General features: G+C 44.1%; 1 protein-coding gene across 2 annotated transcripts in view; it reads right to left on the bottom strand.

Moving 5' to 3' along the window:
- Positions 1 to 4,822: 4,822 nt before the first annotated feature.
- Positions 4,823 to 26,595, bottom strand: part of frmd4bb (FERM domain containing 4Bb) — a 71,919-nt gene continuing 50,146 nt past the window's right edge. For both annotated transcript variants that reach the window (XM_048241742.1, XM_048241741.1), the window contains exons 12-24: positions 25,356 to 25,432; positions 24,876 to 25,011; positions 24,613 to 24,751; positions 24,092 to 24,225; positions 23,719 to 23,835; positions 22,743 to 22,971; positions 22,241 to 22,297; positions 21,241 to 21,385; positions 20,787 to 20,951; positions 17,334 to 18,100; positions 16,634 to 16,769; positions 15,353 to 15,466; positions 4,823 to 6,630 (exon numbers count right to left, since the gene is read on the bottom strand). In XM_048241742.1, coding sequence (XP_048097699.1) covers positions 15,364 to 15,466; positions 16,634 to 16,769; positions 17,334 to 18,100; positions 20,787 to 20,951; positions 21,241 to 21,385; positions 22,241 to 22,297; positions 22,743 to 22,971; positions 23,719 to 23,835; positions 24,092 to 24,225; positions 24,613 to 24,751; positions 24,876 to 25,011; positions 25,356 to 25,432 — 2,205 coding nt within the window. In that variant the 3' untranslated portion in view covers positions 4,823 to 6,630; positions 15,353 to 15,363. The remainder of the gene's footprint in view (positions 6,631 to 15,352; positions 15,467 to 16,633; positions 16,770 to 17,333; positions 18,101 to 20,786; positions 20,952 to 21,240; positions 21,386 to 22,240; positions 22,298 to 22,742; positions 22,972 to 23,718; positions 23,836 to 24,091; positions 24,226 to 24,612; positions 24,752 to 24,875; positions 25,012 to 25,355; positions 25,433 to 26,595) is intronic.

The raw sequence follows: 26,595 nt of genomic DNA, 5'->3' as shown, positions 1-26,595 counted from the left end.
TTTTGGGGGGCTGTTTTTGGGTGTACTATCAAACATATTACTTGTGTTACCAATAGCCTCCCTTATAGAAATGACTTTGTTTTTGAAGAAGTCTGCAAATTCTTCGCATCTTAGAGAGGATGCCTGGCTGAGTGTATCAAAAGGTGTTTGATGCAATAGCCTATCAATGGTAGAGAACAACACCCTAGAGTTTCCACTGTTTTCAGCAATTACCTTAGAGAAGTGGTTCCTCCTCTCATTCGAATAGCTCTATTATAATTTGCAATTTTTCTTTTAGAATGGCACGGTGAACCTGTAACTTAGTTTTTCTCCATGTTCTCTCAGCTTTCCTACATGATCTTTTTAGATCATGGATATTTTCGTTCATCCAAGGTGTCAGTTTGCTACAGGGCCTTTTTTTAGTTTTTAGGGTGCCACTCTGTCAAGCAGAGCGCCTAATTCACGATTGAGAGCCTCTACCATTTGATCAATGGGATGATGTAAAATATCTAAATTTGTGGAGTCTATAAGAGCTATGAACTGCTGTTCTGCTCTAATGTCCAAGAGTCGCAATTTGATTGCAATTTCGGGATGAATTTTTGGAGTATGTAGTACTATATTAAAAGATACACAATGATGATCAGACATATTTATATCATTTACTGATAAGTCTGTGACTTCTATCCCTCTAGAAATGACTAGATCGAGGGTGTTGCCAAGGTTGTGGGTGGGTCCTGTAACATGCTGCTTTAGCTCTAAACTGTCCAACACATTAAGGAACTTACTGGCTTTAGCATCAGTTGTCTTATTGACATGAATATTGAAGTCGCCATTTACAATTATCCGATCATAGCTAGTGATGATGAGCGACATAAGTTCAGAAAACTGGTCGAGAAAGCCTGTCCATAGTTTAGGAGGGCGGTATAAGGTTAATAGAAGTACAGCTGGGTCAGCCTTCAGAGTGAGGGCAATATACTCAAAGGAAGCGAATTCGCCAAAGTTGACTCATGTGCAACTATATTTGTTTGAGAGAATGGAGGCAATTCCACCACCTCGTTTGCCTTGTCTAATTGAGTGGAAGAAATTATAATTTGGGGGACAAGTCTCAACAAGAACAGCTTTGCTGTCTGAAGTCAGCCAGGTTTCAACAAGAAACAGAAAATCCAATTTTGTTTCACTAATAAAATCATTGATTGCAAAGGTTTTGGTAGTAAGTGCACCTATATTTAGTAAACCCATGTTAGCTGAAAATGCCTCTGGCTTTTGAGGAATATGCTGAGGTATGGAAAGAATATTTGTTAGGTTTCTAGTTTTAAATTTGTCTTTTCTTTTTACTATACGTTGGGTAGAAATCAACGTTGGAATAGAACTATAAGCATAAGTCATGCTATTGCATGACGCAGCTTGATCTATGGTAGTAGTATTGTATGTTACCCTGCAGAAAACATTCTCAGACTCATCCACATGTATAATGCCATTCGAATCAATACCTGGGGGGCGTGAATCTGTAATATTTTCTACAGAATGTCAATGCCTCAGTGCGTGCGTAAAGTAAAAAAAAAGGCGTATTACGCATATTTCACCCTGCCAGAATTCTCCCGTGTCATTTAAGCGCGATAGAGGGAGAGTTACGCGTTTTGGCACCCCCAAACTCTGGGTGTTTCTTATGGATACAACTCTTGCGTGCATTCGGCCACTGACTTTCCAGCTGGTTATCCAACATGTCGCTCTCAAGCTCGCTTGCCGCCTTGCCAGAGCTTGCCAGAGGCTGAAACACGCTACTACATTTAAACACAATTGTTGCCGCGACTCGAGGCATTCCAGCCTACGAAATTAATAAAAAGTAAATCATGCTTAAAGGAGAATTCCGGTGTGATATTGACCTAAAGTGTATTGAAACATGATACCGAGTGTGAACGTATGTCTCATAGCCCATCTCAGCTTGTCCCCTGCACTCCAAAATCTGGCGCTAGTTAGCTGATGCTACCAACAGCTTTTTCAATAGTGGTGCTTCGGCATCGGGCTAGCCATGCAAATAAATCACTGTTTTACACCCATTTACGAGGCTCAATGTATCTCCACACTTCATTGGTAGACTTCCGAGGGCCCTGACATTTAAAACGAGACATTGAGAACTTTGAAAAAGCACTGGTAGTTTACTTACAAGACGATTTATACAGACAGTACCTTCACGAAGTTTAGCGTTTGCAGCCATCTTGAATTTAGTCACGATAAGTCGAGCAAAGAGTAAGAATGAACAGGTATGATAAGGGATCAGATTCCAAAAATAATTCAGTGGAAATGCATGGATTCCAGTTTCTTCCAGTAGCAGCAACTGGAATCCATGCATTTCCACTGAATTATTTTTGGATCCCTTATCATACCTGAGAGACGTGAATCATGTTTTGGCCTACAAACCTTTTAAAATATCGAAAAAGAAAAAAATTGATCAGGGAAAAAATAATTTTCCTCGGCCCTCCCCCCAGGCCAAAACATTTCTCCTGGGCCTTCCCCTAAGGCTTAAAAAATTATCTTTGGCCCTCCTCCCCCCTCCCCCCTGACGACTCCCATGCCGGTGTGTGTGGAGGTGGCGGGTTCGAGGGCGGCGGACGAATTACGACCTCTGTTCCATATTTAAACAAACACGCACTAACTTAGCCCTCCTGCCCCTGCTGAACACGCACTAACTTAGCCCTCCTGCTCCTGCTGAACACGCATTAACTTAGCCCTCCTGCCCCTGCTGAAGGTCAGTTTAAACTAGTGATCATTTCCCAATCCAGCCCTGTCTCTCTTTCCTGCTAATTTCCTGTAATATACAGTACATATATATATATTAAACTGAAAAAAGAACACGCACTTACTTAGTCCTTCTGCCCCTGCTGAACATGCACTTACTTAGCCCCCTGCCCCTGCTGAAGTAACCTAACCAACATATGTTTTATTAACAAAAAACAATTTAATTATGCTAAAAATAGTACTAAAATGTGCTATGTTTCCCATTAATTGCGTCTATCTTCACAATTTAACACATTCTTGACATTGTATCGTAGAATTGGAAAGCCCAGACCCTTTTACCTATATTTAGATATCAAGATCATCAAAATGTGATTATCCAATCCTAATCCAAGTCAAAAACGAAGTATAAGGAAAATGGCGACCATATTGGATTTTTTGCGTGGCTAATGTGCTTTTTGGATAAAGTGGGTCCCAAAGAATATTTGTGCCAAGTTTGATGCTTGTATCACAAAGTGAACGATTATTTCACTTATCTGCCGCACTAAGACCATAGACTGTTCTAATACAGTCTATGCCATAGACCATCGCGAGGAAGTGTAGGCTTTAATGTGGACATGATTCCACAAGATGACGGGGAGGGACAGAGTCAAGACCTGTGCATCCATTGGTGAGGATGAGGCAGCGATCTGAGTAGGCTAATGCTAGCCTTTCCTTCAGCTGGCGCTACCTTGCTTACATACGAATAGTGTCCACCATCCAACGGCTATGTGAGCAGAGAGAACGCTCATTCGTGAAGAGCTCCAACATGCTCGTCAATGAATGGGTACCCCAGACTGTCTGTGTGTGTGTTTAAACCTGAGTATTTTTCTTTTACTTTTATGTCATGTGTGTATGTGGGATATTACATTCACATAATGTTATGTTTCGTTATTGCAAGGGAGGTTTGATGATCCAGCATTTCATAGTACTACATTTCCATAGGCTACCACAGGCCTCTTTAGACACCCTGACCTAGAGCTGTAATCGGGCTTTAAAAGTTAGGCCCGACAACAGCCCGACATTATTCCCGTTTACCGCCCGACATTATTCAAATGTGCGCACGCACGCAGCTCTTTTCCTTTTGTCTAGAATGTGTCATTTATACTTTTTTTAACATCATTTATTCATGACTAACGTAGGCTACGCCACTTGGAAAGTTGGAACAAAGAAATAAAATAGCCTCTGTAACATCATAACGTCTCAGCACTCTGAAGTTTGCGGGAATCCTCCCATACGCAGCCCCGACATTAATTAGTTATTGCGCCAGCTCTTCAAACCCCTCCCCATTTACGATATTAAAAGGCCTAATGTCTTTACAGCAAAAGCTGACACACTTCTCCATAACCATTTGTTTCACCTTTGCAGGATTGGGTTTTGTTGCTGTAACAAACAATGTGCTGGGCACTGGCAGGTGTAGACAAGCTTTGATCAACATGCCTTCAGCGACGCATTCCCTGTGGTTCTGCAGAATGTTGCATCCTTCGGATTTCTGGCTTATTATTCTCATTATGCACATGCCAAAACTTTTCCACACCTCAGACTTTGCTTTCTTTGCCGGTGCAACTAAAACGTAATCGCCAGAGGCCAGCCTCCGCTTCACGTCCTCAGCATCCATTTTTGCATCTTTCTCGCAACTATTCGAAAGGCATCACCTGACCGCTCATTTAGCCTAAGGCGCAAGCCCGAGCCCACGTGAAATGATAGAAATTAAGCCTGAACCCGTCCGGTCCCGTCGGGTTCGGACAGACATCTTCAGCTCTACCCTGCCAGATAATCTTAAAATGAAAAATGAATACTGCCAGATAATCTAAAGATGAACACTGCCAGATAATCTAAAAATGAGCACTGCCGGATAATCTAAAAATGAACACTGCCAGATAATCTAAAGATGAACACTTAACAGCTGGTATTAGCAGTGGTACAACGACTAACTATTATGGAAAAACCTGTCAACTAGTAAAAATCACTAATCTACACTATTTCTCATGAGCCCAGTATATGATGTAAAAAGTATTGTAATTGTTACAACTACATATTCAGATCAGGTAGACAATTAGCGACCAATGTCTCTGACACAACTTTTTTTTTATTCACACTCCATTTGTCAATGAGATATACTGTATCTCTCTGTAAGTGTTGACACAGTTTTGAAGGCCAAACGCTGTACAAATATCTATGATTCCAAATGACAGGCATACTGTATTACCTTGAATGTCATCCATGTTTAAATTCAAACACTGTCGTCCTAAAAAAAATGAAAGAACAGCCAAGAGCCTTATCAAATCTTAAAATATCACTGTACATAACATGCTTTCTATACCACTTTCAACACACACAACAGAAAACAAAATACAAATACATACTATGAACATTATTGACATTTACATTCAAAATCATTCTTTAGACCAAGAGAGGAAAGACAGTACTGTGTGTGAAAGTCAGATAGACAGAGAGAGAGAGACAGAGAGAGGAAAGAAGGGTAGAGATAGAGGGGTAGAGAGGTACAGGGGGGTAAGGGCAGCACCTAGAGGAAAGAGAGAGATAAAGAAGGATGGAGAGGTAGGGTGGGTAAGGGATGGAGAGGTAGAGGGTAAGGGATGGAGAGGTAGAGGGGGTAAGGGATGGAGAGGTAGAGGGGGTAAGGGCAGCACCTAGTCCATGTATTCCAGCACAGGACGGAGGTGCACCATGGAGAAGGCTCGTTGGACATCACCATGGAGATGGCTTGTTGTACGTCAGTTGGGGGTCGATGACCAGTTCGCTCATTACTGCTGGGTAATAACCAGCTGGGTAATAACCAGTTCGCTCATTACTGCTGGGTAATAACCAGCTGGGTAATAACCAGTTCGCTCATTACTGCTGGGTAATAACCAGTTGGGTAATAACCAGTTCGTTCATTACTGCTAGGTAATCGCCAGTTCGTTCATTACTGCTGGGTAATAACCAGCTGGGTAATAACCAGTTCGTTCATTACTGCTGGGTAATAAGCAGTTGGGTAATAACCAGTTCGTTCATTACTGCTGGGTAATAACCAGCTGGGTAATAACCAGTTTGTTCATTACTGCTGGGTAATAACCAGTTCGCTCATTACTGCTGGGTAATAACCAGTTCGCTCATTACAGCTGGGTAATAACCAGTTCGCTCATTACTGCTGGGTAATCGCCAGTTCTTACATACACAGGACTACTCACTCAACTCTCAACACAGAACATGACAACAGATGGGAAAATTCTAAGAATGAGTGTCTCACAGAAACAGCACGCATAACTTAAACACCTACAAGAAACATTTGCATTTGCAAAACATATCGATCCTTCCATTAACGTCAGCTGGCGCCACCTAAAGTTATAGACCGTTCGACCAGATCTGCAATCATTTCAATCAGCACCTGGAACTACATGAAGGTGACATTGTCTTTTTTAAAAAACTGACATGTTTTTATAAATATGATGGAAAAAATAACCACTAATATGAACCCAGGGAGAGAGAGCGCTCGACATGTCAGACAGTCAGCGTGTGTGTGTGTGTGCGCGTGGGTGTGTGCATTGAGTTATGGTTATCCATCGCAGAAGGACTCGCCTTGTCCTATGGGTTTTGTCTTTGTATGGTTTTGTCTTCTTCAGATATTCAGATGTCCACCAATGTGCTGTTTGTTTCTTGTACAGGTGCTTGGATGGATGTTTCTTTGGATACCCTGGGCTGAACTGCGTTTCAATCCAAGGCACATAAGTGTGTGTGTGTGTGTGTGCTTGTGTGTGACTGTATGTGTGTGTGTGTATTTCGGATCCTGTTGCTCTTGGTGTCCTGTCTGGTCCAGTGAGGCCTTTGGTCCTGTGAGTCCTCAGAACAGCAGCTGATGTGTAATCCACTTGTGATCTGAGGAGACACACCACACAGAGCTACATGACCAAGGGCGCGGGGAGGGGGGTGCTGAGGGTGCTGCAGCACCCCCTGCTGGCAGGAGATAGATTTTTAAAAAATATTATATATATTTTTAAATAATTACTAATTCGCTGTCTGACATTATTTATATTTTTGTATGTGAAATGATGAGTCAAATAGCAAAAAAGGGTTATGGAAAGGTTCGAATATTGGCTACTAAAAATTAACAGTTATAGAGATCAACGTGAACGTGAGTCAGTTACTGTAAGAACCGTAGCGTGGTTTCATCTATGTGATAGCGATCAAGTGTGTAGGCCTACGCAGGGCTCGAATTATCTTTTTGTCTTTAAGGGGGTCTCTCTATCTCATAAAAAGTTGGCACACCCCGTGCATAGCCTAACAAGGCGATGAAATAGCCTAGGCGTATATGAGCACGGTAGGCCTAGGCTTTACCTTGACACACGCACACAACAGACATAGATTTTTCATATAAATTGATTGCTTTTAATTAATTTCAAAATATTATTGATTGTAATAGTCCATATTTCATTTCAATTTCACAATACAAAGAAATAGAGTAAACAATTTAGTCTGTGCCATTCTCAATTTCACAACGTGACTCATTTGAACCAGACCACCATCTCAGATAGGCTATCCTCAGTGTCAAACACAATAATGCATGTAGTGTAACTTATACACAGGGAAAAAGCACTAACTGGCAGAAATTATAAGCCATTGCAGCCAAACTATGTTCTAGTATTGTTGAACCGTGGAAAATTAATAGACTAACAATTTTGGAGTTTGCACTGAGATGTTGTCGGGTGGCCATTGAATATTCCGACATCAGAGATTGCTAACAGGTGTTTCGAAATATCTGGGAACTTTCTGGAGCTCTGAATGGCAGAGGATAGCTACAGATCATCAGACAACACAATCATTGTAGGCTGCATTATGGGCCATAATTTATGGCTTTGTCAATCAACATAGAAGAGGTGAAGCGCAAGTTCAACAGCAAATAGGACTTTTCAGCACATATCAAACCATATAGGCTAGCCCAATGAACGCCTATGTAAATAGACAAAACACTCGCATCAAAGCAGGGTGACTTCTTCAGATTTGCGAGTGCTGTCAAAACGATCGTATACGGTTTGCTCATATGGTGTGGTGGTTAAGTGTCATGCTGCGTTCAAGAGCGTAGGGTAGGTCTACGTCCCGTAGTAGCCTATATTTTAATTTAACGTCTTTAATGGTAAGAGATCGCACAGGGATGGATAATGAGCGGTTGTTTAAGATTAAATTGCAATGCCAGACACCTTCAGATATGAGAGACCCCCTCAGATTTTTGACTTTGTTGCTTTCATGGGAGCCAGTCCTCACTCTATGGGAGCTCGGCTCCCTCTGGCTCCCACGTAATTCGAGCACTGGGCCTATGGTTGATACATATTCTATGCGATTTACACGTTCAAAAAAAACATGGATAAGCTGAAAGAAACTTTAATTGTGTTTTACAGTTTTGCAAAAATAATAAATGCATAGCTAGTGAAATCATTCACTATCCTAGTCGCTAAGATAGAAATTATTAGGACACATACTTGCTGTGGAGATGACACACTTTAGGCTATTCACAAATTATTTGCAAGATCATTGCAGCCTGATTATTAGCCTATATTTAAAGCCTAACATCTCTGGTGTGGTTTTGATGATCAGAAAAGTAATTTTCCTTAGCTATACTGAAATAGGCTAATGAATAGGCTAAGGGGTTAGGGTGGCAGTGGACTCGGAGCTCGGAGTGCTGTCGTGGAACATTGGAATTTGTGGCTGCCCAGGACTTTTCTTTTCTTCGGACATCTATTATTTTTGTTATTCAGCACCCCTGGTCAAAAATACTGTAGGTTCCCGCGCGCCTGTACATGACACCATCTCAGAAGCAGTGCAACCACAACACACCACACAGAGCTAAATAACACCATCTCAGAAGCAGTGCAACCACAACAAAAATCAAACCTTGGATATGTAATGGTGGCATACTGTTTAATGTGTTTTGTAGTTTCAAGTAAAACATCACTTATACAAGTAAAACATCACTTGTTATTTTGATAATACAAACAAAACTATTTAAAGCAGTATGCAAATCTACAGCACCAGCCATCGTACATGCATACCTGCCTCAATTCAAGGACCTTCATAGTCCTCCCATGACGTCATTGGGATTTAATGCTTTTTTATGCCAATCTCATGTCCCTGGGTAAAAAAATCCAGCGATAGCTAAATTCTTTGTCCAGGTGTGCCCTTATAAAGGTTAAGTTGAGGTGCGCATGTTTGGAGAACATGATCAGCATCCATGATTTTTGGATGGGGTGAAAATATTTCAACCACCAGAACACCATACCCACAGTGGATAATCAGTCCATCCAGGATTTTTTGAGATTGTTGCAACCTAAAATGGCTGATTTGCGAAAGGAAGTGACAATTGCAAAAATAGTTGCGATTTCACCTGGTACCTTGTGCGTTTTATGTTTTCTTTTTATTATGACCTTTACCTTTTTAACTATATTATGACTACAGTATATTGCCCTTCTATGGTTTTGTTTGTTATTACTGTTTGAATGACGTTGAATGACCTCTGTGTATGAAATGCGCTGTATAAACTTGACTTGACTTACTCATAGACTAGATAGTTTAGCACCACCAGGTTGAGAGATGCAAGTAAGCAGATCATTAACATTAGCTTTCTATTTATTGCCATCAAAACCGCAGAGGAAAGAACAAGTTATAGGGCAGTCTCTGGTGTCTGCAGAGGTGAGTGTGGCCTCTGGCTCAATATTGTGCGCGAGGGACTGTTGTGGTAGGTAAAATTTCACAGAGAAACTACGATGATTGGTCAAATTTGTAAAAAAGTTGCGGTGTTTGGACAAAATTGCAAGATTGCCCAGAATTTGCGGAGATTTGCTGAATTTGCGTTAATTGTTGCGATTGCAACATTGCGAATTCCTGGAGGGACTGGATAATAGCTATAAAAATGTATTAGTTAATTTTTCATAAAAAAATTTAAAATGATGAAAACCCTTCTTTCTACCACATTGTCTTACAACTTTTTGGCATGTGGCAGTGCCATTTTCAGTCAGAACAAACATATTGGTCAAGAAAAACCAACATTAGATCAACATTTGCCAGGGGTATGAATAATTTTGTTCCTAACTGTGTGTATGTATGTATGTATGTATGTATGTATGTATGTATGTATGTATGTATGTATGTACGACTCTTATTTCACTATTGGTCTGTTCGAAACAGTAAGAACTGCTTCCTTTTAAGATATCTAACTGGGGAGCGAGGCAGCAAGTGCGATTCTAAACCGAAAAAACTAATTTTGCTGCCTTCTTAGATATAATAAAGATTTAGATAAGATATAATAAAGAAACAAAGATTTCCTGAATAACGGTCATTTTTGGAGGCAGCATCGATGCACACTTCATGCTCCCTTCTACCCATAATCCTTTGCAGCAACGTCTGAAACAGCTGTGAAAAGTAAACAAAGATTGCGGATAACATCGGTAATGGCTGCTGAATCTGTTGAAATGTAATTTGTGTGACATTATTTTGCTTAGATTTGTAGATCTAAGATGAGAAATAAACTATTTACTATCTGATTATACCATTGTTGTAACCGTTAATAGCGTCTGGTCTGATATATCTGCCGCCCGTAAAACAAATTTATACCGTTAGCCTGCTAGCTTACGTAAGCTAAGTGGGACAATGTATAGAACGCCGGTCTCCACCTCCGCTGCGCGTCGGGGTCCGCTTTGCCCTGTCGGGACCTATTTCCCGATAATGACCGGCGTTCTATACATTATCCCGCTTATTACACGGCTACTTGCTAACACAAGAAAAATAAACTTCACACAGTAGTCTACTTTTATGAGGTCCGAATGATTTATTGCGATTTCGTGAAAAAAAAAAATAAAAAAATAAGAGAAAATAGTTCTTCAAAAGTTTAGACGTTGCTTGAGGTTGTCGGAGCCCAGTAGCTTTTCAGACTGGTCTCGCATCTGTGCCCAGTAGCTTTTCAGACTGGTCTCGCATCTGTGCCCAGTAGCTTTTCAGACTGGTCTCGCATCTGTGCCCGGTGACGTCATTATTCCCTTGCGGGCATCCCCGCTGTTTTTTTTTTTTATTTGCAAACGTCATTGACATTACAGAAAATGCAACACTACGACATGCACCAGAATACTACATACGACAAACAGATGTACATTACACAAACACATACTGTAACTTAACAAGACATCACATTGACTTGGCTTCCACAAACATAACACAACATAACATTAATAACAGAAAGGCTAAGGATGATTTGCGTCCAGGATAATTACAGAAATGATTATCAGGGATGAAATTGATGACTGGAATGAAAAGAAGGGGGGATGGGGGGGGGGGGTGCGGATGGTAGCTCTGAGAGTGTGAATGAGGTGGTGTTGGGATGGGGGTGGGGATGGGGGTGAGGGGTAGTGAGTATGTGAGGATGATGTGTGTGTGTGTGTGTGCATATGTATAAGGCTGGCTTGCTGTTGGGCCAGGAGGAGAGAAGCTGGAACATAGAGAGGGAGGGTTTCAGAGGAGAGGAGTTGTAATTATTCTATTAAAGATAAGTATAATAATAGGAATAACTGATTGCCTGGTTGATTGCCTGACTGATTGCCAACCTGGGCACCCATTAATGGCCACAGTTCCACCCAGCCCCCGCAGTTATACTGCGACGAGCTGACAGAGGGGAGGACCTGCGTGCCACCCATCGCCCCAGGCCCCCAGCATATGCACACATCCCCCACTACCACGACCAACCACACCTCGCCCCCAGACCTTCACCCAACACGCCACTCTTGACCTAAATATGTACAGTATGTGAATGGCTAGGTTGAGGGGTCTATCTAGAGTGTAGCATTAAAAGAAGTGGGCATGCATGGTGAATATCTGTCAGGATTTCCCCATGCACACCACACTTACCCTGTGTAAGATGTATGCCTCCTCAATGTGTGCATTAAAATAAGTGAGACATGCAGATAGACACCTGATGAGGCATCTACCTGCACTCCACTCTTACCCTAGCCTGTTTTGTAGTTTTTGTTTATGTATGTCACCTAACATGTAGTGCAATTAAAAGAGAGTAAGCTTGCTGTGTGCTTTCAGGACAAGGCGTGTGCATAAGGCCATCCTTAAAAATATTTTCGTTTGCCGTAACCCGACCGACCCTGTCAATTTAGAACCGACCCAAATATTTATTTTTTTCCCCTTTTAGTCCGACCGACTTGCCGGTTGTAAACTTGCGTTAATACCGACCAATTGTTTTTTTTTTTACTCTAAACAACCAATACAAATGCAATAAAATAATATTTCTTTTAGTAGGCCCAAGTATTGTGAATATAAATTGCCTACATGCAAACGTGGCTCACTTAAAAAAAACCTGTGGCGTCATCTCTACACCATTGGTTTTACGCATGTCACACTATGGCCTACGCCGTTTCATCAACACAAACTGATAACGCTTTTACTTGGCACGGTTCTGGAAGAACTGTGGCCAGATCTTTTCTCATTCCTTCTCCCCTAGTCTAACGGTGACCGTGTCGGAGTATTGAAATTGGTTGTGGTCTATTCAGCATTTCTCAAAATATGGGTCCGCAACATGGAGACTGCTGGTCCGCGGAGTCGTGGAGTGAAATTAGGCCCGGTGCTTCATCTGATAATTTGCTGCGCCGAGTTGATCAAGAAACCGCGGATCGGCGAAAAAAAAACAAATGTTTCTGCTATCGATGTCATTAAACATGGAGCCCTACAATTAAGTGGTGGTATGAGCATTCATTCAATGCGGCGTCTCGCGGAGAGAAACTGAAACTAATCGATAACGTTGGTATCAAAGCTCCGCTTCAACCTGTTGGAAGGCTATTTATTTATTTAACGAAACTTAATAGAACGGCGTTGTTTTTGGAACGCCCCTTAGAAACAGAGCAGAGACTGTATAATACACTGTATAGCATTGAGTATTGTATAGTCAAATTTCAATATAATGTGGCCAAGAGCTATTGTAGCCTTCTTTCTGGGTACATGTAGATGAGCCTTATGACCCAAAAGTCTGCCATGACCGGCCTCAGGTCAAAGAAGTTTGAGAAAGGCTGGTCTATATAACCTGCATCAGAATGAGGTTTGCAATGGTGCGCCTGAAGGCACGGGGTTGAAGACCCAGTCAGTTACGTCCACGATATGCACATTTGTGTAAATTCATTCCTACGTAATCACCATGACCAAAATTGTACTTTTTTTTTATACTTTGAATCTTGAAAAAAAAAATATTGACCTACCTACCGACCCATTTTTAATTTTTTTTGGCTGTTACTGCAAACAAAAATATTTTTAAGGATGGCCTAAGCGTATGAGGAGGGTGCACACCGGGGGCCCAGGGCCAATAGATAACCCACAGGACCCAACCAATGCCAAAACCACACAGCGACCCGCCAGGACCGAGTCTCCCAAGCCATCCAATGGGGCCCCATCAGAATAACGATGGGAGAGGCAGAGAGTGAAATTAGTAAAGTTATCAGAGAATGTAAATAAAAGGGGGAGGGAAAGAAGGGGATGCTATTTATATTACTACTAATAATAATAATAATAACAATAATAATAATAATAATAATAATAATAATAGTTCCAGCTACCCTCCCCTGCCTAGTGTTCGATGATATGTGTATCTGTTGATGAAGTGTGTTATGATGGTGTGGAGATGGAACTCAGGCAAAGAGGGTCAGGACTGTAAGTAGGTGATAAAGGGGTACCAAGGAGAGGTTGTATCCTGAGTATTGATTAAGTTTGTAGTTGATAGGTCTTCTAATGATATATAGTCTGTTAACAAGTTTTTCCAATGAGTGATGTGAGCTTTGTTCTTAGATTTCCAGTTCATGAGGATTGTTTTCTTGGCGATAGTCAGCGCTACCAGCAGTGTTTTATTGCAGGAGTTGCTTAAATTGACTGTGGATGTATCACCAAGTATGCATAAGAAAGGGGATGCTGGGATGTGACAGCCAAAGATGGAAGAGAGAGATTTTGTGACACTCACCCAGAAGTGGTTGATTGGAGTGCAATGCCAAACCGCATGAATGTATGTATCTGGGTTATTTTGTGTGCAGTGAGTGCAAAGATCCGAGCCAAACCCCATTTTAGGGCATCCCCGCTGTTGAAAGCAGCTGCACAGCAGTACTTCTCAGACTATGATTTGTGTACCGTCTGGACAATGCAGCTGCTTGGCTGATGTTGGCCATCATAAATCCAAGTGGATTGTGCCCCATGGGTTCCCTGGAATTCCAGATCTTCTGCTGGTCGAGGACAGATTGTTCTTGCCTTAGAGGATGGAGGTAGAACCTCTTTGCATCAGGTGGGCAATGTGAAAGATATTTCTTAAAACTTGCCACCGGGCAATTTGGGTTTCCTGGTTCAGAAAAAATGCTCCCGCGATAGTTATGCTGCATAGCGTCCCTTGGGTCTTTGTGATTTTTCGTTTCGGCATTAAACGATAGACTGATATACTCTTTGGCATTTTCGTTTAGTTTGATGGTAAACGAATCCCTGGTCAGATCCCGGTTACCCTCCCTGCCTCTTCGTGCAAGGTGCAACTGGACGTCAAACCATACCTTTCGGACTAAGCCAATGGCTGTGGTCGTAGAGAGGGCCTCTGATTCCCTGATTCGCTTTAGATCAGCACTTGAGATGGGGGGATGGTGCTGGCTGATGTCTTTGCCACTCTTGCGAATATCTTTGATAACAGATTTAAAAACATTGTTGCTGGACTTAAATTCTGGGTTCTGATGTATGTTGAATTTAGCATAAAAGCGATTTATTCCACTACGGAGAGAAATGTAGCTCGCAACAGAATAACCATTGCCAGCACTGTTCCGCACAGATGGATAAAAAGCCCTCAACAGTTGGTTCAGCTGGTCGGCATCATAGTCCTCCGTGGTATCAGATGACTTGACTCTCTGTTAACCAGTCTTTTAACCAAACTCAAACGTTTATGGCCCAAGAAGTGCTTCTTTTGGTGTTGATTTCGTTTCTGTTTTCTTCTACTTTGTTTGTAACCTCTTCCTCGGTTAGCGGTCTATGTTAATTTAGTTTATTATACGGCTCTTCACAATGCTAGTAGAACGCTCCATTGACTTGAATGGGATTTCCCAATGTTCTACGGTAAAATAAATTCATGTAATTACCACTGCAAACATATAATTACCGCTGTCAATGGCAACGAGTTTTGTGCTGCTGATCATATCACTCCGCAAGTATTCCGGTGACTTCTTGCATTGGAACTTCATTCAAAAGTGAAAGCATATAAGTCCCTTCAGGGCGGAACAAGACCCCTCTGCTGCGCTTCGGGGTCCGGTTCGCCCTGTCGGGACTTATTTTCCCAATAATGACCGGCGTTCTATACATTATCCCTTACATAATGAGCGGCGTTCTATACATTATCCCTTACATAATGACCGGCTTTTATGTCATACTATAGTGTTAATCAAAGATTCTAGAGTGCTACTCTTTTTTTTTTAAAAGATGCATTTAATCCAAAGTCATGTCTAGTGAGACAGTTTCCTATGTAGGGAGGGAAGCAGCAGGCAGCCATCTTCCATTTCGAACAGACCCTACATAGTGTGTCTACGTGTCTCCATAGCTCACGTCTTACCTTTGTGCTTTCTATGAATGCTCCTCATCAGTGTACCTAGCTGTGGCCCCGCCCACCTCCACTGTCTCAGACGTGAGAGTCACAGACTCTGCCCCTCTGGACTCCACAGCATACCTGTCCACACAGGTGCAAGAAAACACTCATTCACTACGAGAAACACTCTGGCCCTGTCAAATATCAGTATTTACCTTATATATTTTCATTATTTTGAAATAAATAACAAAATATACACAACAGAACAAACAATCCAAGAGATCATTATTAATGTTAGTTTCAGACACAAAACAGGCCCAAGTATGCCATGGCTTAGTAACACACCATGCCAACAAAAGACACACACTCTTGTGACCTAGTTCTGGTAACAAAAGACACACACTCTTGTGACCTAGTTCTGGTGAGAATGGATCTCCCACAGCAGGGGGTCAGTCCACTCGCAGGGAGTGTTGGAGGATGAAGGAGGCTGAGTAAGCAGGAGGTGGAGGAGGAGGAGGATGAAGGAGGCTGAGACAGCAGGAGGTGGAGGAGGAGGAGGATGAAGGAGGCTGAGACAGCAGGAGGTGGAGGAGGAGGAGGATGAAGGAGGCTGAGACAGCAGGAGGTGGAGGAGGAGGAGGATGAAGGAGGCTGAGACAGCAGGAGGTGGAGGAGGAGGAGGATGAAGGTTGGGAACTCATGGAGGGGAACTCATGGTAGCCCTCGGACTCTGAGAACTGACATAGGCACTCAGGGGGCACGGAGAGGCCAAGCAGTGTGAAAACACAGAGCCAACACCTGAGAAGACTCTCCAGGCTCTTAGCCCTTACAATACCATTTAAATAATTTGACACTTTTCATTCAAATAACATGACACCTTCAACAAATGTGGAATGGAATTCTAAACAAAAAGACAGACAGATTTTGGTTTAAAGGGTTTATTTCCCAACTCTCAGTTAGCTTGAGCACTGGGTTGTGGTTAGCTGGTGATGGCACTGCGGTGGAATGTCATGGAATGCAGGGTAGAGAGTCTAAATATCCCTACGGAGTGGCGTATTGCATGTAATTCAGTCATTTGTATTGGCAACAAACCCATTTCATGAACAGTGCGAATGATGCAATAGAGACAAGACCATAGAGTTCACGATGATGCACAAGGGTCAAGACAATAGAGTTTATGATGATGCAATAGGGTCAAGACAATAGATGATGGTTTTCTTAAGGACAAGACAATAGAGTTTATGGTGGTGTTCTAAAGGCCTTGTTACGGCGGTTCATGTGAGCGCTGGTCATGGAGCTGCTGCTGACCTGCTGTGAGTGGGACTCCTGTAGGGGGCGCCGTAGGATGGCTGTGTGGTCAGTGGCATGTCCAGCAGTTCGCTGTCCGTCAGGCCTACAGCAAGGTGACTGCGCCAGTTACCCCCCCCACTGGCTGCAGAGGACACTAGTGAAGAACAAAAACAAGATATTTACACATTCCGATGTGACCCAAGTTTTATTGGGATTGGACACTGAGTAGCCGAGAGGAAACAGCAGGACAGTAATCATCAGAGGACTGCATCCCGCAGGACAGTAATCTGCGTCCAGACGTGGGCACTGCTGGCAGTCTCCCTAACCTAAGGAGGATGAAAATGTCTCACTCACTCACATACATCCTCTCTCTTTGTACAGGTCTTTCTCCACTCACTCACATACATCCTCTCTCTTTGTACAGGTCTTTCTCCACTCACTCACATACATCCTCTCTCTTTGTTTAGGTCTTTCTCCACTCTGTCTCTCTCTTTTTCTCTCATCTCTCATTTCCACTCTCTCGGTCACACAGTCTCTCTCACACACTACCTCTCTGATGTTTCACACTCTGACTAAGCTTTCTCTACAAAGCTGGCATGACTGAACAAAACCCAGGCCAGTGAAAAAGCAACGGCAGCCTTAATCTGTGTTCCAGACAGCGTGAGCCAATTGAGCTCCGCTCAGCACGCCGTTCCTGAGTGGGGCTGGAGGGGCGTACCTGAGGAGAAGGAGGTGGTCCGGCTGGAGTGGCTGAAGGGGGCGGCAGGGAGCGTCTGGTAGCCCAGGCTATGCTGCGAGCCCCTCTCGTAGTCGTAGACTCCGCCCAGGCCTCGTCCAGTGTCCCGGTGGACTGCGCTGCGCTGGTACCAGCCACGGAGATGCTCCACCACCAGCGCCTTCTGCACGTTCTTGGCCAACAGCTCGTTGCGGGGGCCCTGTCGGCCCCTCGGGGGCCTCATGGTGGCGTAAGGGTTCTGGGCCATGTCGGGCCCGTCGGAGCCGTAGTGGTGGTACCGGCTGTGGGCAGGGTAGCCGCTGTGTCCGTAGGAGGGGTTGACATTGTAGTGGCCCTCTAGCTCGTTCTCGAACACGTAGCCGCCATTGGAGTACGGCTCGTAGTCCGGGGTCGGGTAGCCGGCCACGTAATAGGCCAGCGGTCCGTAGTGTGCGGGTGGTGGGCAGGCGTAGCCGCAGCCCGAGGGGTTGTGCACCAGGTTGGGCATGCTGCCTGTGTTGCCGTACACCTCCACCTTGCGGTGGCGCCGGTAGTCGTAGATGCGGTGGTCGACGGTGCGGTACTGGGCGTAGTCTGCGCTGGACAGGCTGGTGTAGGACGAGCAGTCGTCCAGGGCCTCGGAGCTGGTGCTTCGGCGGGCTGGCGACAGCGTGAAGGTGGCCTTCTCCAGGCCACTCTCCCGCCGCAGCGGAGACTGCGACTCCAAGCTGCCGCTGCGGTGCCGGAAACACTGCACGTTCCCCTCTGACCTGCAAGGGGAGCTCCAGCACTCAGATACAGCTCACAACTCTCACTTACGCATGCTCACAACTCTCACGCACACTTACGCATGCTCACAACACAACTCTCACTTACGCATGCTCACAACTCTCACGCACACTTACGCATGCTCACAACTCTCACGCACACTTACGCATGCCACTAAAATCGGAATGCATCTCTAGCTCTCTTTTACCATATTCTACAAATCATTTTTACATATGACTGTCAGGGTGCATATGCAATACTACTGTATACTCTACAAATCATTTCTACATATGACGGTCAGGGTGCATATGCAATACTAAACTCTACAAATCATTTTTACAAATGACGGTCAGGGTGCATATGCAATACTAAACTCTACAAATCATTTTTACAAATGACGGTCAGGGTGCATATGCAATACTAAACTCTACAAATCATTTTTACAAATGACGGTCAGGGTGCATATGCAATACTAAACTCTACAAATCATTTCTACATACTGTATGTCGGTCAGGGTGCATATGCAATACTATACTCTACAAATCATTTTTACATAAACTCTACAAATCATTTCTACATATGACGGTCAGGGTGCATATGCAATACTAAACTCTAAAAATCATTTCTACATATGACGGTCAGGGTGCATATGCAATACTATACTCTACAAATCATTTTTACATATGACAGTCAGGGTGCAAATGTAATCTCCATTTAAAAAACTGTCAATATCACACTGGAGGCTTATGTATGTGAGTAGTGTGTTTGTGTAGACTGAGTGTACAGTAGAGTGTTTGTGTAGAGTGTGTAGAGTGTTTGTGTACAGTGTAGTGTCGAGAGTGTGTGTGTAGTAAAGTGCAGTATATGAGTGTAGAGTGTGTGTGTAGTGTAGAGTGTGTGTATGTAGTGTATAGTGTGTGTGTAGAGTATAGAGTGTGTGTGTAGAGTGTACAGTGTGTGTGTAGAGTATAGTGTGTGTGTGTAGTGTAGAGTGTGTGTGTGTGTGTAGTGTAGAGTGTGTGTGTGTAGTGTAGAGTGTGTGTAGTGTAGAGTGTGTGTACAGTGTTTCCCCTACAATGTATTCATCAGCGGCGCAGCGCCGCTGCTGGAATTCAAGCGCCACTGCAAAAAGAGTTGCCCAATTTAAAAAAAATAGACGCAAGTGAACTTCAGGAACAGCTGCCGTTCGTTCAGGTTTCATGTCAACAAATAATAGTAGGCTAACGTTGAAGGCGCAGTCAGGGATTACACAGGAGATCATGCTTGTTTGTGTTTATGTTTAAGTTTATTAGCAGAAGCAATTTTGTGCAAAAAAACGTAGCCTACATTATGTTAACCAAGGAACCAAATTAAGCACGCATGGCGAGATAGCTTCGCCCCTACCTTCAGTAGCCTATTCCCAGATAAATCCACGCATTGTTTTCGTTTTGTTTTGTGATACAGGCAATGCTTTCAAGCCCTGTGTTGCTAACATACCTAGGCTGTGAAACTAAGGTCTAGCTAGCTAGCCTATTGGCGGGTTTAATTGAATTTGAGTAATAGGATCATAAGCATTTACATCTGAGATAGTTTGTAATTCCTGTAGAGCTCATCAAAATTATAGATATAATACAAGACACTTATCTGCTATAATCCAAGTGAGTTTTCTTCAAATTTTTGACCATTTATTTTACCAAATGACATGGGAAACATAATTCATTTCATCCACATATTCTTATGCACCATGCACAACAAGCGCTACTAAGTTAGCTTAAAACCGTGAGAATCAAGCCAGCCTCACGGGCGTCCACGGCATTAAAGTGACAGGCACTCAATTCGACTTGCACAGCACCAATACAGTGTAATGGCATGAAAGAGAAGTCTATATAGTTTATAGTGCTGTGCAAAAGTTAAGACACCCATGCTGAAATTGACTAAAGGGAGGAATAAAAACATATTTTGCCTTTTGTCTTAATTAAAAAAAAAATAGGACATCAATTATTTTTAATGCATCATGTATCGTAAATAAATACATTATATATAAATGTCTTAACTTATGCACAGCACTGTATATTCTAAATAGTAATAGTTTGTACAGTGGCCTACAGTGTGCAGTTGTACAGTGGCTAATACTAATAATGTAAATGAAAAAGGTGAAAGAAAAACATGAATAATCCTGTTCAAGTACTGCAATAATCATGCTTTGTAAATGCTTGTGTTGATGGTTATGTCATAATTTGTAACAATCAATCTGTCCATTTCTTTCACAAAATCCACCAGAAGTCACAATTTAAGGAGTCATTTTTTATAATGTTTCTCTTTTTTTTTTTTTTTTTTTTGCTTCCCTCACGATCAACAGCACCACTGCTGGAAAAAATTCTAGGGGAAACACTGGTGTATGTAGTGTAGAGTGTGTGTATGTAGTGTAGAGTGTGTGTAGTGTAGAGTGTGTGTATGTAGTGTAGAGTGTGTGTAGAGTGTGTGTGTGTGTAGAGTAGAGTGTGTGTGTATGTAGTGTAGAGTGTGAGTAGAGTGTGTGTGTGTGTAGAGTAGAGTGTGTGTGTATGTAGTGTAGAGTGTGAGTAGTGTGTGTGTGTAGAGAGTGTGTGTAGAGTGTGTGTGTGTAGAGAGTGCGAGTAGAGTGTGTGTGTGTGTGTAGAGTGTGAGTAGAGTGTGTGTGTGTGTGTAGAGTGTGTGTGTGGGTCTGACCGGAGCTGGCTGCTGCTATAGGCGTTGCGGGTCATGACGGGTGTGTGCGGTATGCTCCGGGCGTCACGTGGATGTCTGGGAACCGTTTTGTATGGACTGCTGTGAGTGGACGACACTTCCCTTGGGCCGTAGTAACGTCCCATGTCCTGGAGGTCGTAATCCAATCTGTGGAGGGACAATGCGTACGTCCGTTAGGACAGTTGGGATGCTCTGGTGACAGGGGGACAATGCGTACGTCTGTTAGGACAGTTGGGATGCTCTGGTGACAGGGGGACAATGCGTACGTCTGTTAGCTCCCTCAGCACAGAGACAACCTAAAGACCGGTACTCCTCCACACAAACAAACAAACAACCATGAACAACAGACACAGGGACAAAACAAGAGAGAGAGAGAGGTGGAAGGAAAGAGAGAGAAGGGTGAAATGAAAAAAGAGAGAGAGGAGGAGCTCCGTACCTGCTGAGAGGCTGGTCGTGGGGCTGGTCACTGGCCGAGGCTCTCCTCTCCAGATCGTAGTCCAGCCCGGCAGAGGGGGGGGGGCTCAGATACGGGGAACACTGCACGGAGCGAGACCGCGGCCTCTGGACGCCATCAGAGTCGTCTACAGAGAAGGAGGAACCAACGGGACCAAAACAACAACATCAGGAGGAACCAACGGGACCAAAACAACAACATCAGGAGGAACCAACGGGACCAAAACAACAACATCAGGAGGAACCAACGGGACCAAAACAACAACATCAGGCTGGCAGTGGGCAGCAGAGACATTAGCTACAGATTCCTTGGGTCTGGATCACAGAGTCCAGTGTGTAGTGTAGAGTGTGTGTGTGTGTAGTGTGTGTGTGTAGAGTGTGGGTGTAGAGTGTGTGTGTGTGTGTGTGTGTGTGTAGAGTGTGGGTGTAGAGTGTGGGTGTAGAGAGTGTGTGTGTAGTGTAGAGTGTGTGTGTAGAGTGTGTGTGTAGTGTGTGTAGTGTAGAGTGTGTGTGTAGTGTGTGTAGTGTAGAGTGTGTGTGTGTGAGTGTAGAGTGAGTGTGTAGTGTAGAGTGTGTGTGTAGAGTGTGTTTGTGTGTGTAGTGTGTGTGTGTAGTGTAGAGTGTGTGTGTAGTGTAGAGTGTGTAGTGTGTGTGTAGAGTGTGTAGAGTGTGTAGTGTAGAGTGTGTGTGTGTAGTGTAGAGTGTGTGTGTGTAGTGTAGAGTGTGTGTGTGTGTGTGTAGAGTGTGTGTGTGTAGTGTAGAGTGTGTGTGTGTAGTGTAGATTGTGTGTAGAGTGTGTGTGTAGTGTAGAGTGTGTGTAGCTACAGATTCCTTGGGTCTGGATCAAACAGTCCGGTCTGCTCGTTCAGAAAAATTAATTGATTAGTTCATCCTCCAAATTCCATTTCGACCCAGCCACACACACATATACACATATACACACACACACACACGCTTTATTGGAAGTGTGTTGTCTTTCTCACCATCATCCAGCGTCAGGCTGTCAGACAGGGAGCTGCACTCCGATGGCACCAGCTCATCTGTGGAGCACACACACACACACACACACACACACACACACACACACACAATGACAACGCAGCCGTGAGATGACATTCAAAATGACACGGACAATCACACAATGAATCTTCATTGCATAAGTCACAGCATGTGCCCTTTATATGTTAATCCATCCAATTCAGCTCCCATGTCAAATAACACCATCTCTCATCTCTGACTAGGAGTCCAATATTCTGCGTTGCCATGGTGCTGGTGGGTAAACAGCGCAGGATCAGCAGGCTGCCTGGCATAAACAATTAGAAGGGCAAGGGCGCTGTGCACGTCTTTATTGGAAGAAAAGTAATAAAAGTAATATTAGCCAGCACAGTGGCCCACTGCAATGGCTACCTGCGATGATGAGAGAGGCTCTCTGATTGGTTGTTGCGTAGCTGCGATGATGAGAGAGGCTCTCTGGTTGTTGCGTACCTGCGATGATGAGAGAGGCTCTCTGCGTGGGCTTCTTGCCCTTCTTGACGCGGTACTGGTTCATCTCGTCCTCGATGTCCTGCAGCTTCTGCATGGCGTCCAGGCAGTTCCCCCTCCTCTTCTTCTTCACCGTCTTGTTGAGGTCCATCTCGCCGGCCAGCTTCTTGGCAGCCTCCACAATCTTCTGCTGCAGCGCGAACCTGCTCTCCAGGTTCCTCAGGTAAGGGTCCTGCGAAGGACACAGAGTGCACATCATTAGGGCAGCCGTGGCCTACTGGTTGGGGCAGCCGTGCCTACAGGTTAGCACTTCGGACTTGTAACCGGAGGGTTGCCGGTTCGAACCCCGACCACGGCTGAAGTGCCCATGAGCAAGGCACCTAACCCCTCACTGCTCCCCGAGCGCCGCCATTGTAGCAGGCAGCTCACTGCGCCAGGATTAGTGTGTGCTTCACCTCACTGTGAGTGTGTTTTACTAATTCACGGATTGGGATAAATGCAGAGACCAAATTTCCCTCACGGGATCAAACGAGTATATACAGTATACTTATACATCACACACACTAATGATGAATAACTATGTGTGTTTTGTTGAGGAAATTAGCGAACATTATATGAAGTTAACAAATACATTTTGCATCCTTTTCATATAACTTTCAAATTATACAAAACAATACAAAAATCAGTGAAGCATTGAAGTGGCCTGCCACCGGGGATTACTAAATGCAACAGTGAAATGTGTCCACCACCTGCTGCAAACAGTGGGATTGAGCATAAGCTGCAAGTACACTAGGGCCAGTACTGCAGTTGTAACTGAATTGGGAATGTGCCCAAGTCAACTCGCTCCACTCCAACTGCAGCAGTAGGCTAGAGCAGCCAGCACCTGAACAAGCACTGTTGCATCACTCCTATTTATTCATGCATCAATACAATCAGTGCCAACAGCTTGACAACAGCTTACCCTAGTGGGCATGCATACCTCGTTGTATGGGAAAAGGTCGTCCAGTTTGAAGGCCGTCCCAACTCTCCGTCTGACCTGTGGAGGTTTCTCGCCAGTGGACAGTGGGTACTCTTTCGGGAGCCTGCCCGTCAATTCCTGCAAGAACCATGTCACAAGAAGCGCACACTCAAATCTCACTGCTAATGGATGAGAGCACGAGTCATGACCCCCCCTACCCTTTGAGACAGCATGAGTCATGACCCCCCTACCCTTTGAGACAGCATGAGTCATGACCCCCCTACCCTTTGAGACAGCATGAGTCATGACCCCCCTACCCTTTGAAGTGGAAAGAGGGAGAAAGGCCGTAGCGATCTCAAAAGAGAAGAAGAGAAGAAGGGAGCGGCCACTTTACCGCTTCTCTTAAGCAGATGCTCTTAAGCTCCTCCCTCCTCTGGGCCAAGATGTCCTGGATGTCCTTCTCCTTCTTCTTCAGCTCAGAGATCTTCTCTTTTTTCTGCTCGTCGTTCATCTCCGAGTCGGCAGAACCTGTCAAGATGGCTTGTTATTCTTATTCTGTTCCTGGATGTCAATACATCTGCTGCATGTCCGTGATGCAGCTTTTGTTTGTTGACTGAACTCACAGGCAATAGATAAAGGGCCTCAGGAAACCAGCCTGTTTATACAAACACTGGTCATGATTTTTAATGAAGCAGTTTGTGAGAAATCCAAATATGCAGGACATTTTTACTAGTTTGTGTAATACTATTCCATCACAAGTAGTAAAGCACAGTGCAAGAAATATTTGTCAAAGAATTAACGTCCCAGGAACACACACAATAAAAGTGCATGACCTGTGATTTGGATTACTGGAAATAACTTTAAAGAGCATTTGTGATGTGAATAAATGTGTAAGTGTATCTGCAGCAGTCCTACCTGTTGACCCAAGGCTCCCATTACTGGCCATGATGAGCTGATTTTTTATCCCCAGATGACCTTTGCTTATCTTGGACGCCCCATTCTCAGTTAGGTCCACGGCGACGTCGTTTAAACTTCTCGCTGCGCTCATTTTGGCCTGTTGTAGAAAGAGTTGGTAACAAGACAGAGAGGCTCATGTTTTAAAGCAGCGATCAAACGGTCGTCATCCACAGAGTCCAGCAGGGAGACGCTTGTGTTGGAGCTCCAAGGCCTAGACGCACCTTAGTCTGCTTCCTCTCCAAGTAGAACTGGTGCTGGCTGATTGCCATCACCCAAATGGTCTTGATCAGCGAGTGGCTGGCATACCAGGTGTGGATAACAAGACCCGTCTGCCCAAAGGTGCGCTTGGTCACGGTCCTGCCAAAAAGACACACCATCTTTAACACACACACACATACACATACACACACGCACGTGTAGCATCTGGAGAGCTTGAATTACAGTCCAGTGATAATAGACCTTCAGTAATAGAGCGGTTAAAAGTTTACTGTGACATCTGGGAAAACTGCGTGCAGTAATGGGTCTCGTATGGGGACAGCCAGCTGCAATTAGTTTACTACCAAACAGGACCGATTTGGGGGCAGCAGCAGTACAGTGCCCAGTGCAGAGGGGGCAGTACACTACAGTGCCCAGTGCAGAGGGGGCAGTTAAGAGTGCAGAGGGGGCACTAATGACTGATGAGGGGTTCTACTGTGGCTCACCTGTGAGGGTCGTTCACCTCCACTGCAAACTTCTTCTCACGGAAGTACAGGTTCTCCAGCTGTTTCCACTGGAACAGCTGGAGGAGAGAGAGAGGGGGAATCACAAACTTCAGTAGGGACATCCCCCTGTGTCAACCCGCTGGTTGCCACACACACACACACACACCAGACAGACGCTACTGTCTCCCAGGTGCAGCTCACTGGCTTCTCCAGGTGCACTGGGTGCAATGTAGCAAAAGTAACCCCACACACACACACACACACACACACACACACACACACACACACACACACACACACACACACACACACACACACACACACACACACACACACACACACACACACACACACACACTCTACCTCCTCTGCCAAGAAAGCTTTGTGACTCATGCTGACCACGTCTGCACAGACTGGGACAGATGCACAACACAGCACAACACAGAGACTACAGGACACAGCACAACACAAAGACTACAGGACACAGCACAACACAGAGACTACAGGACACAGCACAACACAGAGACTACAGGACACATCACAACACAGAGACTACAGGACATCAGTGCTGAGTGAGGTTGGACTAGAGAGAGAGAGAGAGAGAGAGAGAGAGAGAGAGAGAGAGGAGAGAGAGAGAGAGAGATGAGAGGGAGAGAGAGAGAGTGATGTTTTTTTGTCTGCCACAGTTTTGCCTTTTCCCTTCCTGTTCATTTCCTTTACAGATACAGAGTTCAAATAGAGTTAACAGAGATATAGGGTGTCTTCGAAACGGGTAAAGTTGCTGCCTTTTAAGATATCTAACTGGGGAGCAAGGCAGCAAGTGCGGTTCGAAACCGAAAAAACAAATTCTGCTGCCTTTTAAGATATCTTAGAATTCCCAAATAACGGTCATTTTTTTTGAAGGCAGCATCGATGCACACTTCATGCTGCCTTCTACCCATAATCCCCATGCAACGCGTCTGAAACAGCTGTGAAAGGTAAACAAACATGGCGGATGACATCGGTAATGGCTGCTGAATCTGTTTAAAATGTCATTTGTGTGATCTTATTTTTTGCTTAGATTTGCAGATTACAGATTAGAAATAAACAATTTACTATCTGATTATGCCATTGTTGTAACCATTAATAATAGCGTCTGGTCTGATATATCTGCCCGGCCGTAAAAACTAATTTATACCGTTAGCCTGCTAGCTTACGTAAGCTAATTTAGTTTAACGTCAGGCCTTTGCTAACGTCATAC

The sequence above is a fragment of the Alosa alosa genome, chromosome 4 (assembly GCF_017589495.1).
Source record: "Alosa alosa isolate M-15738 ecotype Scorff River chromosome 4, AALO_Geno_1.1, whole genome shotgun sequence".
In the NCBI taxonomy this organism is placed as follows: Eukaryota; Metazoa; Chordata; class Actinopteri; order Clupeiformes; family Clupeidae; genus Alosa; species Alosa alosa.
Note: the sequence above shows the minus strand (reverse complement) of the source record. Positions and strands in the feature narration are given on the sequence as shown.